The following is an 18,504-nucleotide window of genomic DNA, read 5'->3' on the forward strand; positions in this document are numbered from 1 at the left end:
CGAGCGCAACAACAACCACATTAACGTTGCGCATCCTCATCATCGACGACGTTGACGATCGTATCGAAATCAGACCATCAACATACACGTGCGCAGGCCACACCCTTTTTCATAGTGTCGTGATAAGCGGTACTTGCGACCGAGAACGACGTCATCGAAGGAAAATAAATATCAACGGGTAACTGCCAGCTGCAGCAGCAAAATAAAAAAATAGTCAAACGAAATACTAATAAAAAATGTTTTAAAGAATGGCGAAAGTCACGTTACCATAGACCCCCGTCCCCCCTTGTCCCACCTTGTCAAACTCAACAAGAGCCCATGATATTTATATAATATAAAATATCATCAAATAGACAAAGCAAATATTGGTATTGAGAAATATTCTGCAATTCTTCCATCGAGAGAATCAAAAATCTATGTAGCTATGTAATGTAAATGCATAAATACGCATAGCACTTTGGCATGCACAAACAAAAAATGTGGCTCCACGTCTCCACGACGCGACGGTTGGCGCGAAGAGCGTATTGTATTTGTATTGTAGATAGTAAGCGAAGTAACAAAAAAAACATAATAAAAAATTGGATTGAGTGCATGCAAATCACCATATAAATATTTTTAAATTATTACCCTGAAAAGACTAGATTAAGACTAAAAGAATTGTAATCTACTATTTAGATTTTTTCTTAAATCAGCAAATAGGTATTTCGTAAATTACAATATTGCAGCTTCAATATTTATATTGTGATTATATTTTATTGATTTGAGAATTGAGAATGCTTAAATCACCGCATACATTTCCCAAAACAAGATTAATGAGTAGTCAAATTAAATTATTCCCCTAAAGTAGTAGATTGCGACTCAAAAGTTGCAATTTACTTTGATTTCAACAAGCTCGAATTATAACTTTTGATAATAATTACCAAATTATAAAATTTTGTATTTTACGAAGATTTGAATGCTGAATTACAACTTTCTCATTCATTTTTTAATAAAATCGTCTTGATTTACTAAAAAAAGGGTTTTCGTAAATTGCAACCTAAAATTTAGCAATTAGTGATTTTTCAATTCTCTCCGTGTACCCCTTCACTTTTAATAGTTTCAATTTCTACATGGAATCGTAGAAATTTTTTGTATAAGTCAACGATATTTTGGTAAACTCAATTGAACAAATCTTTGTCTTAAAACTGACGAAAAGTCTGGTTAGATGAGCGTGCTAAAAATTCCCAACAAGCCTCGGATACGGACGGATTTACTGTTGACAACCAACGCAAACGAATACAGGACAACGAACTTCGGATATGCACGTGGAATGTTAGGTCCCTTAACAGACCACGTGTGGCCGAAGAATTAGCGGAGGTCCTAGACCACTATAATGCAGATATCACCGCCATCCAGGAAATGTGATGAAATGGGCCGGGCAAAAAGAGGATGAAAAACTGCGATATTTACAATGGTGACTACTACCACGAAAACCAACAGCGCTTATTTGGATGCGGCTTCGTCATTGGAGCCAGACTTAGGCAAGAAGTCTTGAGCTATAGACGCATCAATGAGCGCCTCATGACCATACGCATTAAGGCTAAATTCGGCAACATTAGCCTGATATGTGCACACGCCCATACAGAGGGGAAAGACGACAACACCAAAGATATGTTCTTCGAGCTTCTAGACAAAACATATGAGCAGTGCCCTAGCTACGATATTAAAATAGTCCTGGGCGATTTTAATGCCAAGCCAGGAAGGGAAGACATCTTTGGTGGAATAATCGGGAAGAACAGCCTGCACATCAACACTTCCGACAACGGATTCAGGCTCATAGATTTTGCTGCGGGGCGAAACGTCATGGTAGCCAGTACGCGTTTTCCACACCTCAACATCCACAAAGGAACTTGGACTTCTATAGATCAATCTACCGTCAACTAGATTGACCATATTGCGATCGACGCCAGACACGCTTCCAGCATTATGGATATACGAACTTTCCGAGGAGCTAACATCGACTTGGACCACTACCTCGTTGTAGCCAAGGTAGCCTTCGGATTTTCAGACCCAAGGCAAAACAGGGAGGTGTTGGGAGAAGGCACAACGTCGAACGGCTACAATCGCCAGAGATCGCCAAATATTTTTCCGACCGAGTTACAAAAAACCTCTCTCGACGTTCTCTGCCGCCAACACAATGTATCGAAAACCAATGGCAACATTGCCAAGATGCAATCAGAGAAGCCGTCTCTGATGTGCTGGGTTTCAAACAGCCAGCAACAAGAAATCCCTGGTTTGATGAGGAATGTCGGCAGGCAAATGCAGGCAAACAACAGGCACGCAAAGCGGCGCTGCTTAAAAGGACAAGAGCTGCTCATGAGCTCTATGAGCAGAAGAGGCGAGAGGAACGCCGACTTCTCAGAAGGAAAAAGAGAGGGCATGAGAACCGTGCGGTAGAAGATGTTGAGAGGTTTAAAAGGTTTAACGGCGACGACGAACTGGATTTCGCTGTTAGGCAGGATGATCCATTCCACATAGACGACGAAAGCCAACAATCCCGTCCTCCCGACTTAGACGAAGTAAAGATTGCCATATCTAAGCTGAAGTCTAATAAAGCCGCTGGAGCGGATGGCTTGAATGCCGAGCTCTTTAAAGCAGCTGGAGATAAGTTGGTTAGGAGCATGCACCAACTTATCTGTAAGATATGGTCGGAAGAAAGCATGCCCGATCAATGGAACCTCGTTATTGTTTGCCCTGATAGGTCCTTATCAGTGTGGTTTTAGACCAGGAAAGTCCACAATTGATCAAATATTCACATTACGGCAGATCCTGGAAAAAACCCAAGAACACCAAATCGACACCTACCATCTTTTCATCGATTTCAAGGCTACATATGACAGCATATACAGGGACGAGCTGTATAGAGCCATGTCTAGTTCTGGAATCCCTGCCAAACTCGTCCATTTGTGCAGGATGACCATGGAGAATTCACGCTGCTCCATAAAGGTTGGAAACAACTTAACAGAACCTTTCGACGTCAAAAAAGGTTTTAGACAAGGTTATGCGCTGTCATGTGATTTTTTTAACATCGTTTGAAAGAATAGTGCAGAGCTCACACGTCAACACTAGAGGCACTATCTTTCAAAAGTCTGTCCAATTACTGGCATATGCTGATGACATTGACATAATCGGAAGAACTCAGCATGATGTCAATGGGGCTTTTGTGAGTATTGAGGCAGAGGCGGCAAAAATGGGTTTAACGGTTAACGAGTTCAAAACAAAGTACTTGCCGTCGTCATGAAATGACATACAACACCGACGTCTTGGTCAAAACGTCACCATCGACAGACGTAACTTTGAGGTGTCAATTACTTCGTCTACCTAGGCTCCGTTTAAAACGCAGAAAACAACACCAGCGCTGAGATCAAAAGCAGAATAACTCTTGCTAACCGCTGTTTCTTTGGACTAAGAATGCAATTGAGTGGTAAAGTCCTCTCTCGAGGGACCAAAGTGTTGCTATATAAGACCCTTATCATCTCCGTCCTGCTATACGGTGCAGAAGCATGGACTATGACAAAAGCGGATGAAAGCACCTTGGGTCGCTTCGAGAGAAAAGTTCTGTACAGCGACGTAGACTTAGCCAGAAGGGTAAAAGTCCAACGACTAAGATGGCTGGGTCACGTAGAGCGCATGGAAATCAATGCTCTGGCCGGGAAAGTCTTAGAATCCACACTGACAGGACAGCGCAGTAGAGGAACACCGCGGATCGGGTGGCGCGCACAAGTGGAAGGTGACCACCCCCAACTTGGAGCGGGAAATTGGAGACATCTAGCTATAGGGACCGAGCTAGATGGAGAAGTTTGTTGGGTGAGGCGCTAGTTCACAAAGGAATGTAGCGCCACCTTAAGTAAGTAAGTAAGTCATGGTGGACCAAAAAAAATAAAATGTATACAAAACAAAATTTAATAAAAAACATGGAAAAAGAAAAAAAAGTACAAAAAATGTGAAAATTCAAAAAAGTTAGATATTAGATTTGCTGTTGTGGTTGTTCTAGTCTTAAGAAGTTTATAGATAGTTTAAATTAGTTTAAGTTGTATTCAAGTCAAGAAAAAGTGCTTTCTCAAATTAGCAGTTCGGACAACAGAACTTGCACACGTGAATGGTGGAGAGTTGTAAGTCACTAGGCCCCAATTCTCAACGGACTGTTGTGATACCCAATTTATTTTTATTACTTATTTGGGCCAAGTTTATGGGTCAACAAACGTTATACTATTTTGTAAAATTTTGTTTTGTTGTTACTTGCGCAAGTTCAACGGTTCGATGAAAACTAACTGCACTAAGTACCACAACACGACCTTCTAGGCTATTATGAATCTATAAAACTTGTAACCATCTAAATACAACCATTTTTTGCCTAAAAAAAACAAGTGATAACATTTTCATTTGAGTTTTCAAGGTATTCAATCAAATACATTTCCGTTGCTTGTTAAGTAGCGTTTTTTTTATGCTGCAAAGGCAAAATTTTTGTTGATTACATACAAAAAAAAAACAACAAATATGAACACAGTACCTTGAACATTCTGTGTCCGTATTGAGTTGAATATATGTGTATCACATCAATAAATAAACATTTCTGATGATTGTTATAATTTGTGTATGTTTTTGTTTGTTCTGTTCATTTTAATAAAATGATTTTAAAATATTTTAGTGTTTGTTATTTGCATTGTGTTGATGCAAAAATAAACGTTTTTGAAATAATATTGTTTTACTAGAAATGGTATGGGGAAGTCATTTGTCGTGCTAAAAAATAATTTCAAAAGTTTTGCCCCGTTTCCGTTACTAAAAAGTAGTGGCTGCAAGTCCCCACCTTACATACAAATCTTATTCCTTAGAGTGAATCTCGTTCTGTTTTTAAATGATTTCCTTTTGTCGAATTCAAATCATAGCAACTTAATCTAGTCGAATTTAAGTCAAATGAATTTTGTTTGTTGAAGTGGCCTTTACTTTTTTTTAACCTATTATGAAAGCTGTATAACGAAAATTTCATCGAATCATATCATAAAACACTTTAAGTTTTTTTTAGCTATACAGGTTGAGGCAATATAAAGCAATCGTAAAAATGTATTTTGTAATAATAGAATATTCACAGAAGCTTTGATAAGTTTTAGCTATTGAATTCTCGTGAAAATATAATTTTAGAAATAAGATTCTTATAAATTTGAGAAGATTTAAATTTTAAAAATCGGAGGCAAATTGATTCAATGCTGTTATAAAAGTAAGTTTTATTTTTGGTATCTTTTATATAGGTACACAAATTTTCAAAACGGACCCATCGATTTTCAGTTATTCGTTTGTGGTAAGATGGCGCGAGTTACGTCCGTCTCACCAACCTTTCATCGCACAGGCTGAGTAAGCTAGACAAATTAGAAGGAAGATACAATTACGAAAATAAACATAAAATAATACTTTCGAAAATAAACATAAAATAATACTTACGTAAATTAAAATGTTATCTGTGCCACAAGCAGCATAAAATGAATGAAACCTATTGCATGTCACTAAGTAAATTGCAATTGTAATTTCTCTTGTTTTGTTTTCTATGATTTGTTTCAAAAAATGATGCAAGGGTTGGTTATCCTTGATATGTTTTTTGTCTGTTGCTTTTTTGAATTTAATTTTGGGGTTAAGCGATTGAATCAATAGTTAACATATGTATAAGAAAAACAATAATTGATTTTAAATACTTAGAAAGCTCAAATTTAAAGCTTTTTTATACTAATTCAAAGCTGATTAAGTCTTTAAAGTCTCAATATACCGACCCAATAACTTTAGTCTAGTTTATGGCTATTCATCTTCTATACATCTATGGATTCGCAACCAATGGTTCACTTAACCAATAAAAAAATAGATACCTGACACAGTTAATGATGGTGGATTTATTAAATATACAATAATACTTGAGACTCAGAGTGTGTTTTCATAAAGATTTATCAATACCCAGCCAAACCACATTCAGAAAGAAAACGGACTGTTTCACATAATAGCGCCACAGAAAAGACTAACGATTTAACTGCTTTTGAGTGAAGAATCCTTAATTCGATACATTTTATATAATATAACTCGAATTTGGACAAACACAGTATCCACAATATCTTACCTTCCCAAGGACATCCGAGAACTTCAGCTCTCAGACACACCGTTCTATCGTACTGACTATAAGGATAAATGCGAATTTTCGAGGCAAAAATAATTGGCTGTAGAACATTTTCTACTTCGCTGTATGTATTGATGTTGCCTGGCAGTATCTAGAAAACACAAAACAATATAATCATTTACAATAGAGCTAGTATATACAAAATTATGTACAAGAAGATATAACTTTCCCGCACAATAGAATCATAAGGATTCCATTGATGCCCCGTTGTCATTTTTACCTCTTTGCCTTGAATGTTCTTCCAACGAATCCAATTTGTGAACCCAGGACGCCAATATTCCAATACATAAGCCTCGGTGTATTCTTGTCCTTGACCCTTGCCAAATCTTCCCTGGGTGCGAATAGATGTAATCACGTGAACTTGAAGAAGATCGATTTGTAGATACTCTTTAAGGCCACGCGAAACCATGTGTTTCGGACACCATGCTCCGCCATTGTTGTCGATTTTCAGCCTGAAATTAATGAAAGCAAAGAAATTATAATTTGTGACAGACAAAATAAGTCTGAGTTAATGATTTTCGGATTCCATAAGAGAAATAAGAAACACTTTATATGAAGTAAAGCATGATTTCAGTATTTTTGAAACTTGCGTTCCTATTGGAACATTTTTCATTTCCCCTAGTTGCAAATATTACTAAAAAAATTAAGAGTTAACACCGGAAGCTGTTTATTTCTACTGAATGAAATTAAATAACTCTCAGATTTTCCATTTTTAATTTTAAATGAGAAAAGGAGAGAAGCCATTTACGCAAAAATATATTTATTTAATCTTATCTAAATGGTTCTTAAGAATCGGTGACATAAAATATAGGGTTAATTTTACATTAAATTACTGATTAAACAAAAGAGAGGAACGTAGAAAAATATAAACTAGAAAATGTACAAGAAATTAAATTAAGAATTATATTTTGACTATCTATAAGCTACTATAGCCATTTGGAATCTAGCCGGGTGGAATCGGCTAAGGTGATTGGTGATAAATAATAGTCAAAATAATCGAATTTGAGGTGATTGATACCTAAAAAGCTGTCACAAAAAAATGTGATAGTCATTTTTTCCAAATATGTCGTCTCTGCATAGAGTTACCAGACGCTAACAAAAAAAGAATAGAAAATTTTGTCAGTTACCTTTTTTAGGTACGAAAACATATTCTTGTGACCGAAAAAGGTTACGGCATTTGAAAATACCCAAGAAAAGCAAGAATGTTGTTTAAACAGAGGCAATTTGATACTTCTTGTTGAATGTACATTATTCACTTCAATTACATTTATACTTTCTGAACACATTTATTAGAACTAAACACAAAGAACTGCATTCTTTTATATATTGTTAAAGTTTTAACCTGAACTCTTTTTGAAATAAATACTTTAACTTTCTTTTCTATCCTGAAAGCCAAAAAAGTCCCTTGAATGATTATTTTTTTATTAAAAGATCTAATAAATTTCTTGACCTCAAGTCTTTAAGCTTGAATATTAATTGCAGATGATTCGTTGCTTTGCGAGAAATTAAATAAGTATTTCAGATTCGTAAGAGATAGCCGGATTGCGAAAATATAAGAAATTAAATGTACCCATACGATTTGGAAGAAAATCGTATGGGTACACGTGATGTCTAAAGTTCAAGTTCCGGTGTTGCTTTGTACATGAAAAACGAGTAAAAATGCAGTCAATCTGATAACAATAGAAATAAGCTCTCAGAAACAAAAAGCTAAATGTTTCTTATGCAAGCAATATGGCCATGGGAAGCATAGTTGTCCAAAGCGCAGAAACAATACAAATCAGCTTAATTTTGCCAATCGTGAAAGTACCAAGAGTAATGTTAGTAGTTGTGACGCATTTGTTTGCGAGACAATTAATATTGGAGATGCTGTGAAAGTGGGCGATTGAGCCTTGGATTCGCGAGCGAATGAACATATGTGTATTAGCAGAAAATGGTTCAGTTCTTATGGAAATTTGAAGACACCGGTGATGATAACAGTTGGAAATGAGACACAGATAAGAGCACATGGCAAAGGTGAAATAAATATAAAACCATTCAATTATCAAAAGTGGATTAAAAAAAGCTTTACAAAAGAATTTTGTGTTCCGGTTCGGTAAGTGCTCTAGATAAATTCATCGTTAAATTCTGACAGCAAACTATGCGAAGTTTTAAAAGATTGCAAAGCATTCGCGATTGGAATCAGATGTCGCCGTCAATATAAAATGCTATTTAGAATAGACAATGAAGTGCCGTGGTCAATTTATGTCAAAAACCGAATCTCTTGAAGTGTGGCATAACAAACTAGGTCATTTGTGCATAGGACAACTGAAAAAGGTGCATTTTATTGACAATCCAAATTTTTTTTGCGATGCGTGTGCTATTGGTAAAATGCACTGTTCTCCATTTCACGAAAGTCAGTCGAGAGCACCAGAGACCGGTGTTCTCGATGTATAAAGATCTCTTCGGACCCATGCAAACAAAGTCATAAGGACGATCAAGCTATTTTTTATTATTTAAAGATGATTAGTCAAGCTATAGAAAAGTTTATTTTGCCAAAGAAAAAGTGATGTTCCATCTTTGATTGAAAAATATCTTAATAAAGTTTAGTCTTTTTTCAATAAAAATATTAGGGTACTTAGATCAGACAACGGATTGGAGTTCTTTAATAAACAAGTTGAAGATCTGTTGGCAAAACGTGGAATAACACAACAGACGTTGGTTATGTATAGTCCTCAAAAAAATAAATGTGATGAGAGGGACATGCGGTTTATTTTCGGAATAGCAAGAACTATGTTACACGCTAACAACTTTCCAAAGCTGTCAATACCGCAGTTTATTTACTGTATCGTTTCGTACCCTGTCCCATCAAAAACAAGAGTCCATATGAGCTGTGGGATAAGGAAACTCCCAGTATTAGTAACTTGAGAATTTTTTTAGCGATGTTTTCATTCATATGCGCAAAGAGAAGAGACAAAAATAGGATGAAAAGGCTTTGTCAGGAGTCTTTGTTGGTTATCCAGATACCAGCAAAGGATATCGTGTTTGGGTACCAGAATCTAATAAAGTACAGCTTTATCGTGACATTGTGTTTAAGGAGAAGACAGCTTTAAATCTTGAAGTGAACAAGGAGAGTGCAGGGGAGATTGCTGGATGAAGAAATGGAAGCTCATCGTTTGAACAAGACATGGGATTTAGTGAAGTGCCTTGCAGATAGAAAGCCTATAGCATGGAAGTGGATATATAAAGTGAAACTTTCTGCAAAAAATAATATCGAGCGATACAAAGTTAGGCTAGTTATCAATGGTTTTTGTCAAAAAGAAGGAATTGACTTTAACGAAATATTTAGCCCAGTTGCCGAGTTCACTTCAATACGGGCAATTATAGCTATAGCTGCATGTAGACGTCTTTTAGTATAACAATACGATGTCAAAACCGCTCTTGAATGGAACTTTAGAAGAGGAAATGTATATGCAACAGCCAGTGGGATATGATGACAGATCAGGAAGAGTGGGCAAGCTGAAAAAAAACGGTCTCAAACAAGCTTCAAGAAATTGGAACCTGACAATGTCTTAACTTCTCCAATATTATAACTTTTAAACGTACGCCGCTGAACCATGTTTGTTCGTGCCTCGTAAAGATAGCAGAATTGTTATCATCGCGCTATTTATAGATAATGGGGTACTGGCAGCAAATGACATAAGTGAAGTTGATGACTTGGTTGGAGCCGTTTTAACAAGGCAGATTCAAAAGAAGTGTCTACACCATGGACTGATTTTTCGAATAGAAAATGTTTACATTTTGTCGACGCTTCAAGGTCCCTAAAATCTAGACTTCAGTTGACATTACATAAATGATTGAAAAATTAATTAAGTCTGCATTTTTTAAATTTAATTCTAGGTTTAAATTGGAGCAACCAGGAATATTGCAAAGGATATTTATTCGGAAAAAAATCAACTAATACACATCGAATATTTTACGAACGAATGAATGAATTACATATTGTTGATGCAAGCACAAAAAACTCTGGCCAAGAATAAATATCGAGAACAACTCAAATCTATTTTATTTGGTTCGATTTTATTTTTTAAAGAAAAATATATAATATTAGAAATATTTCTTAACAAAAAATACAAAACTTACAATTTTAATTTAAGATTTTAACTTCAATTTTAAACTTGCTATTAGCAACTAAACCAAAAATTCGTCTTTCTTTTAATTATAATCTTAAAATTTCGTCGAGAAGAGAACATGCGCGCCCAGTGTTTATAATTGTTTTTCTCTTTCGTTCGAAAGGGAGACAATTATACTTGACATGACAAATTAGAATGTTGCCATTCGAAAATTATATTTTTAAAAATAAAACTCGATGACATTCCGGTGCCCGTCTGAGAACTAGGTCCTAGGATGAAGACTCCAAGTCCAACACAGCGAGTCGCCCAATAGAACGCTTAGATTTTATAACTCCGTTAGATAGTTTCACGTCAGCCATTCGTGCAACTCCATCTGGTCCCGGATAAATCTCAATGACACGACCTAAATGCCAGACTGAACGTATTTCGTTGGGTTCGATTACGATTACGATGTCCCCATCTGAACCGGTTTCGTGTCTTTAAACCACTTTGACCGTCTGGTGATAACAGGCAGATATTCGCGGTATCAGCGCCTTATTAGCTAAGCCATCAAGTGTTGGCATCGGCAACTATAAAGTTTGCTGCAAAAAGCTTCTTCCGAGAATATTCCAGGGGCCGTAACGTCTCGATCATCTTCCACGAAGAGCATAGAGTTCGGAGTAAGAGGTTTCGGGTCTTCAGGATCAACCGGAATGTGTGTTAGAGGGCGTCGGTTTATCTGGCCCTGAGCCTCCATGAGGGCGTTCCGCTAAACTTCTTCTCTAGGAACGAGACCTTTAAGGACGAAATCGATGCTCCTTTCGATAGACTGGATAAGACTTGCCAAGCCCCTCCCATCCATGGAGAATAGGCCGGGATAAAGCGCCATAAAACACCCTCCTGCCTTGACGAATATTCACAGAGAGAGACTTCCATTTCAAATTTTTTGTACCCACAAAGTTAAGACCTTATCACTATAGAAACATCTGGTGACAACTCGGTTAATAAGGAAATGAAACCGCAGTACATTGGTCCAAACTTAGGTCGTTCAACAACTCTATCTGCACTGCTCTGAATGTAAGGCAGGTGAAAATCATACCGTAGCGTTTTACAGTACCTCGACCAAATTTTACCAACAAAGAAACAATCTACTCCAATATGAGTAAAAGTTCTGGAGTCAAACGCTAAGCGAGCTTTGGAAAGCTGCACCATTAACAGCACAACCGCTCTTGCGCTGAGACGTTTGCACATAAAACTTGCCTTTCGCACTCTCTCAATGGCTCCTCGAATGCTGATTATCCAGGCGCTTTCACGAATGTCAGAAATAACAGTGGCAGTTCCCATAGGACAGTTCTTTTGATGATGATAATCGATGAACAAGTTGACCAGTGGATGTCTGCTGGGTAGTATTGCTGGATTTCAGGGCGAATACGAAGAATTTGCCTTTTAAGCCCTCGAACTAAGTCGTAATGTACCATCCTTGTCAAGAAACGGCGATAAACTCAGGATAGAGCTCGACGAGCTGACCTTAACACTTGACCTAAGAAAAGTGATATCACTCGAGAAAGACTCTTCTTGGATCTTCCTAAATAACCAGTCTTCGGCTTGACGAAACTCACTATGCGTAACAAAACCTTCTCTATCGGTTTTCTTTCTCTGAAGGATGCGTTTGAACCGTAGCAAAAATGCAATGACTCTGACGGAGGAAGACCATCTGGCTTGAAATCTGGCGTATAACAAATTATGAGCACCATAGTAACTTTTTCGATTATAAACGTGGAGCGATAATAAGGCGGCTTTACTATTATTTCTCACAGAATTGGACGCAGTTATGCAAGGTGTGATGGGCCATTCCTTGAGTGAGAGTTTTAGGAAATAAGGACCTTGGAACCATCTTGTATTTTGATCTCCCATTGATGCCTTGAATCGTTTTGTGCCATCATCGGCCACGTTATCTTTAGAGCCGATATGAAACCACTGACGCGAAGAAGTAGACTCTAGAATTTCACCTACTCGAGATGCAACGAAGGAGGGTAATTTACTGGTGCAGTTGATCCATGCAAGCACAGTCTTCGAATCTAATAGTATGTGACTCCTAAATGGTGGCTGCCAATCGAACACCCAGCACAGCAGCCTGTAACTCCAAACGAGGTATCGATAATTGTTTTACAGGTGCAACTTTGGCCTTCGCCATGACCTGTGCAACTCTAACATCATCATTGCGAGCAAAACGAAAGTAGGCCACTGTGGCGCCTTGCTTTAGATCATTTATAAAGCTCAACCAAAAGCTTCGCAAATGAGGTGACACTGACTCGTCCCAATCATACCTTTCTCTCCATACTTCTTAAAGTATAATCCGTCCACGGATGAAGAACAATGACACAATACCCAGAGGATCGAAAATCTTCATTATGGTCTTAAGCATCTGTCGTTTTGAAATAACAGCATCCTCGACTAACATTTCTTTCATTGTCTCCTCATCCGAAAGTTTGTATGAGAAGTGATCAAAGGATTGATGCCAAAACATACCTAGAACTTTAGAAACCAAACTATCGCTTTCGTTAGGATCAATGCTTACCAACTTAGAACTGACATAACCCTTCGGCATCTGGTCCAAAAGGCCACGGCTATTTGATTGTATGCCTACGAGATCAAAATTCATAGTGTGGCAAATACGAATAGCATCTCTCGTAATAGAAAAGCGTATTCAACTGAGTTATGGCTATTAAAATAGTCATCGACGTACGTGCGTTTAGTCATCCATCCATCCATCCAATCCATCCACGGCTTCTGGGCACTCAAGTTTAAAAAGGTTGGCATGGTGATTTTTAACATACTGCGCGCATGTTGGAGAACATCTAGGGCCAAACATCATGACCTCCATGATGTAAACAGTCGGTTGCCTAGAGGTGTCTCCTTCCCGCCATAGAATGCCTTGGCACTGCTGGTCTTCAGACTTGATTCGGATTCTGTGGAACATCTCACGCACATCGGCGTTTACAGCTACTTGCCGTTCCCTGAATTTGAAAAGTCCAGCATTTAATGGGACTAGGTTGTCTGGGCCCTTCATCAAGTGAGTATTTAACGATATACCATTGACTTTTGCAGCCACATCTGCCACACATCTGGGTTTTGGTGGAAACTTATTTGAATTTACAATTATAAGGGTTGGCGCGTACCAAACTCGAGGCAAATCCTTCTCCAGGTCTTCCTTCTAGGCTATTCTAGCATAACCCTTAGAGATCAAATCACGAACATAATTGTTTTGCCATTCCAGTAGATGAGGCTTCTTCCTTAAGGACTTCTCCAACCCAATAAGTCGTTTAAAAGCCATATCGTAACTGTCAGGCAGTTTTACGTCATCAGAGTCCCACAAAAGGCCATCTCATATTGTCGGTCTACCAATTTAAATGACCGTTCATTATATCGAAGGAACGACTGACTTCTCGACTTCGCAAGTCACCCTTTGGAGGCATGACACCAAACTCCTCGGTGGTGAAATGGAGTTGAACAAGATCGTGAAGGTCAACTTCCTCCCTAATAGCATGGTGGAACATGAGGTTCATAGATGGTTTCGAAACCGGATTCAAACTAGACATATTCATCGATGGAACTGATTTGCCGTACACGATCCAGCCTAAGAGAGTCTTTAATGCGTGAGGTTCTTCATCCTTGCCATGACGCTGACCATGGCCTAGTAAGAATTTTACTTGATCCAAGCAAATTTTTGGACGAGCATCCACTAGATCAGAAAGTGGGAGACCTCGAAGATGGGGATAATTGCTTTGTAAACGGGTACCATAAATAGACTGACTAGCAAGTCCTAGATCCTTGATGGTGTAAACATTCTCTAAAACATACCGCTTACGACTCTTAATGCCAGACACAGACAAAGAAGTACGTATAGAATCTTCAATCCGAGACACCCCGAGACACACCATAAATCCTGATTGGGACTATCTTGAACATGATTGAGACATCGGTTCCAACATTAGATGAGTAGAAATGCGGTTGTGGATTGAACGGAACTGCAGCTGAATTTAATTCGAAGTTGCTGCCACTTGATGTCATGTGCAGCAGCGGGTAGTGACGTCGGTTGCAACCGTCTCAGTACCACACGATCTTTTTTTCCCACATGCTTTCCACTGGTGTTTAGATGGGTCCAGGCATGTGAAACAGACAAAGTTCTCCTTACCGAATTTCTGCCTCTGATCTGGGGACAAAGCTAAAAACTCTTCGCACTGAAGCAAAGAATGTTGTTTGTGGCACTTACAACATGGACTGGTTGACGCAGATGAAGAAACAGGTTGATATAAAAGGACTCGAGAAGATTTCGTGATAACAGCTGACTGTGATTTTTTCTGATCTGAAGTTTCACCAGTTTTCATCAGATCAGGAGGTAAATCGAGAACCCTTTCCGTCATAAACTCAGCAAATGTTCAAAATTAACTCTTGACAATACTAATTTTCTATTTTGCGATTCTTGGTAAAGCCCTGCACCTAACCTAGAAGCTTGGTTAGTGAGAACATATCCATTTGTAAGGTCTTCTTTTCTGTTCATCGCTTTGACATCTGCGACAAATCCGTTGAGCTTTACTGCCCTTAAACGAATCTTGGGATCACACTTCGAAGTGAGCTTCGGGAGATTTAATAAATCCGAAGTCAAGTCGTGAACCAAGACGTCATAGCGACCAAATATGGTGCGAAGTGAATCCATTGTCGCATCAGCATCAGATGAGTATTTGAGACGGTCGCTTACAAGTTGATAGGCCTCTCCCTTTAATGCCTTACGCAAACGTGCAACATTTTCTTTAGAGCTATATCGCCCCTCGATCGTTTTACATTTAAAAACCTCTTCAAAGTAAGGCCACTCTCTTTTATTATCACCTGAGAAATTCGGCAGCTCCTGCACATTGTTGCGATTTAATATAGTAAGGAGATTTGCCAGATCTTGGTCTCGAGAAAAAGTATCACTTCCCCTTGTATGCTGATCGGATGTTTCTTGCAACGGTGGTGTAGGCTGGTCTGGTTTCTTGGAGAAAGTTTGTCGTAACGGGGTAGATAGGTAGTGTCCAATCGTGCTGTTCAAAAGTGCCTGATGATTAGCCTGGATCTTTTTAATTAATTCTAACTTGGACGTTTTTGAAGCGTTTAAATTCGATTTCGGAACGTTGATGGAGTTAGAATCTACGTGATCATTGACGATAGCTACCTAGGTTTAGGTTTTTAGGTTTAAAAATTCATTTATTTCTTATAATTAGTTTAGATACATCAAGTTCAATAAGACTAAAATATAAATAAAAATTTTGAAATAAGTAGTGGCATTATTGTTAGAAAATAAAACAGTATTAAATGCCACTTCGGTAATTAACAAAAAATCAAATAAATAAATTGGGTGGGGTGACCCTTAATTTTAAACTTCAAGTATAAATATAAATATGTACAATTGGAAAATAAATCAAAGAGAATCACAATTAAAAAAATAAAAGCAAAGTCCAGAAAATCTTAATTAAGGAATTACAAAAAGAACGACTAGATACAAAAATTTCAACAAATTAGAAAACCAATTCCCAAAAATTCACCAGAAATTAAAACGAAAATACAAAAAACATTAAGTTTATAAAAACATAATTTTTTCCAAATCACCGAAATCAGATTCAAACAACCAACTCTTAAGATGTTTCATAAAGAGATTTGGTAAAATAAGTGACCTTAACATACAAGGTAGTTTATTAAATAATCTAGAAGAAGCAACAGTATAAAAATTTCGAAAAGTAGTAGTCCGGAAGTTAGGAATAGATACAAGATATTGCAAGTTGTTTCGTAGGTTATGACTGTCTAAAATTCTAAAATTTAGATTTCCTGAGCGCAAAAAAAAAGTTTTTAGGACTTTGAAACAATAGAGGTGACGAATTGGAAGAATTTTTAGTCTCACAAATAATGGAAAACTGTGATGCAGTCGTCGTTTTCTGCTTATTATTCTAATAACATACTTTTGGAGAGTAAGAATTGGTTTAACTTTGGAAAAGTGCGTTCCGCCCCAACAGGCAATTCCATATTGTAGTTTAGAGTGGAAAAACCCATAATACATTTTTTTAAGAAGGTCGGGTGAGCAAACTTTTTGGAGAAAGAAGAAGTGCCTGAGTGTAGTACGAAAATATTTTTGCAAATTCTCAGTTTGATTACTAAAGGTCATCTTTGAGTCGATTAGCAGTCCTAGATATTGAAAAACATCCACTTTTTCAATTTGAAAACAAAGATCACTACAAAATAGGTGGTCACAGTAAGTGATCGTGCTTGTTTCAGAAGAGCAAGAGCAACTATGTGTATGTAGTTTAAACTTTTTGCACTCGGGCTCATGAAAAAAGATTTCCGGTTCGAAAACATTCTGAGAAGAAAGGCTGAAAAACATAATTTTCGTCTTAGAGCTTATTAATAATTTATGTTCAGCAAACCACGACCTAAAAAGATTCAAATCCCAATTTATATCTGCAACAAGATCAAGGGGACTATCAGCACCATAGGCACAACCAACATCATCTGCAAAAGCGGTAATTTTCGACTTGAATAGTAATTTAAATAAAGAGTTAATGTAAATTAAGAACAATATTGGACCAAGCACAGAGCCTTGTGGGACTCCAATATTAAGAAATTTGAAGCCACTTCTAGTATTGTTAATTTTTACTCGTAATGATCTATTAACAAGGTAGGATCCAAACCAATCTCTCATAAAGCTTCGAATACCAGCATTTTCCAATTTAGACAACATGATATCATGATCAACCATGTTAAAAGCTTTAGTGATATCGACAAACAAGCCAGCTGAACACTTTTTACTATCTAGGTTAAAGAAAATCTCGGAGCAAAATTTTAGAAGAGCGTCTTCCGTGCATTTACCTTTCTGAAACCCAAATTGCAGGGAACTAAAGAAGTTGTTTTTATTTAAGAAATCAATTAAGCACACTTCAACGCATCCGGAAATTTTCCTGAAAAGATGCTTTGGTTAAATAAATAAGCCAAAACATCAACTAAGTAACAAGCTATAGTTTTAAGCATATTGCTTGAGATACCATCAGCTCCACAAGTCTTCGAATTTTTGAGCGAACCAATACTTCTCAAAAGTTCAAATGCAGTTATAGGTTCGAAAAAAAATGTGTTTTGGTTCAAAGGATCACCACAAATACTGGAAGAGCTACAGATTGCACAGGTGGGACAAAAAGAAGATTGCAAGGAAACTGAAACATTGGCAAAGTAATCAATGGATTTATCAGCAATAGCTAAAGTCTTATTAATAGACATTTCATCTTCATCAATTTCTATGTTAAAATCCTTTTTGTTAGAATTTGGTTTATTAAGAATACTGTTTACTAATTTCCATTCCTTTTTAATAACACCTTTAGCTTGCTCAAATTGATTTTCATAGTATCTGTCTCTACACAATGGAACTTCTTTTCTAAGTTGAGAGAACATATCTTTATAACGCTTCATTAAATTTCGGTTTAGCGGATGTTTGATACATTTAGTTCTTAGTTTATTTTTCAGATGAATTTTATTTAAAATATAGTTGTTTATCCAAGGCTTAAGTTTTTTTTGTTTACTCCTTATTTTGAAGGTAACACTGGATTGGACAATATAATTTTTAAGAATATCGAAAAAAGTATCAAAAGCTTTCGAAGCATCACTTTCCAAGTAAACCGATTGCCACTCTTCAAAACAAAGCTTGCTTTTCAATTTTAAATAGTCAATTTTAGTAACTTCAAAACATTTATCAGTAGATATTGGTTCAATGCTACCAGGGGAACTCATCAAAAGACCAGTCATGGCATGATCAGTTATACCTAAATTGAATACGCCTTTTTCAATTGTGTCAAAAGAGCAATTGGAAAAACGACCATATATGTGGTCTAAACATGTTCCGGAAACCGGTCTTGTTGGTTCGGTTATAAAAGAAGCCAAACCATGGGCTGCAAGTAAGGACAAATAAGCAGAAACAGCATCAGAATCTTCCAAAATGAGGATATTTAAATCTCCCAATATTAATAAATTTTTTGCTTTTTCGGCATACAAGAGCTTAGAAAATTCATACATAAACTCCGTTAAACTATATTTATGCAATCTGTAAATGCAAAGCAAAACAAAATCTCTTTTATCTAATTTAAAAGTAAGTTTTAAAATATCAGCGCTCACAAAATCTAACACAGTTGATACACATTCATAATTTTC

At 37.1% G+C, this 18,504-nt stretch overlaps 2 protein-coding genes across 5 annotated transcripts in view; both read right to left on the bottom strand.

The window, feature by feature from the left end:
- The window catches only part of LOC129953996 (lysosomal alpha-mannosidase-like), a 424,309-nt gene extending 410,507 nt beyond the window's left edge, over positions 1 to 13,802 (bottom strand). Inside the window, exon 1 of the mRNA XM_056067579.1 lies at positions 13,792 to 13,802. The gene's annotated coding sequence lies outside the window, so the exon portion shown is untranslated. The remainder of the gene's footprint in view (positions 1 to 13,791) is intronic.
- LOC129953995 (discoidin domain-containing receptor 2-like) overlaps positions 1 to 18,504 on the bottom strand; it is a 226,297-nt gene that overhangs the window by 141,054 nt on the left and 66,739 nt on the right. For all 4 annotated transcript variants that reach the window (XM_056067575.1, XM_056067574.1, XM_056067576.1 and 1 more), the window contains 2 exons: positions 6,414 to 6,645; positions 6,137 to 6,284 (listed from right to left, as the gene is read on the bottom strand). In XM_056067575.1, the coding sequence (XP_055923550.1) occupies positions 6,137 to 6,284; positions 6,414 to 6,645 (380 nt within the window). The remainder of the gene's footprint in view (positions 1 to 6,136; positions 6,285 to 6,413; positions 6,646 to 18,504) is intronic.

The sequence above is a fragment of the Eupeodes corollae genome, chromosome 1 (genome assembly GCF_945859685.1).
Source record: "Eupeodes corollae chromosome 1, idEupCoro1.1, whole genome shotgun sequence".
NCBI classification, from domain to species: Eukaryota; Metazoa; Arthropoda; class Insecta; order Diptera; family Syrphidae; genus Eupeodes; species Eupeodes corollae.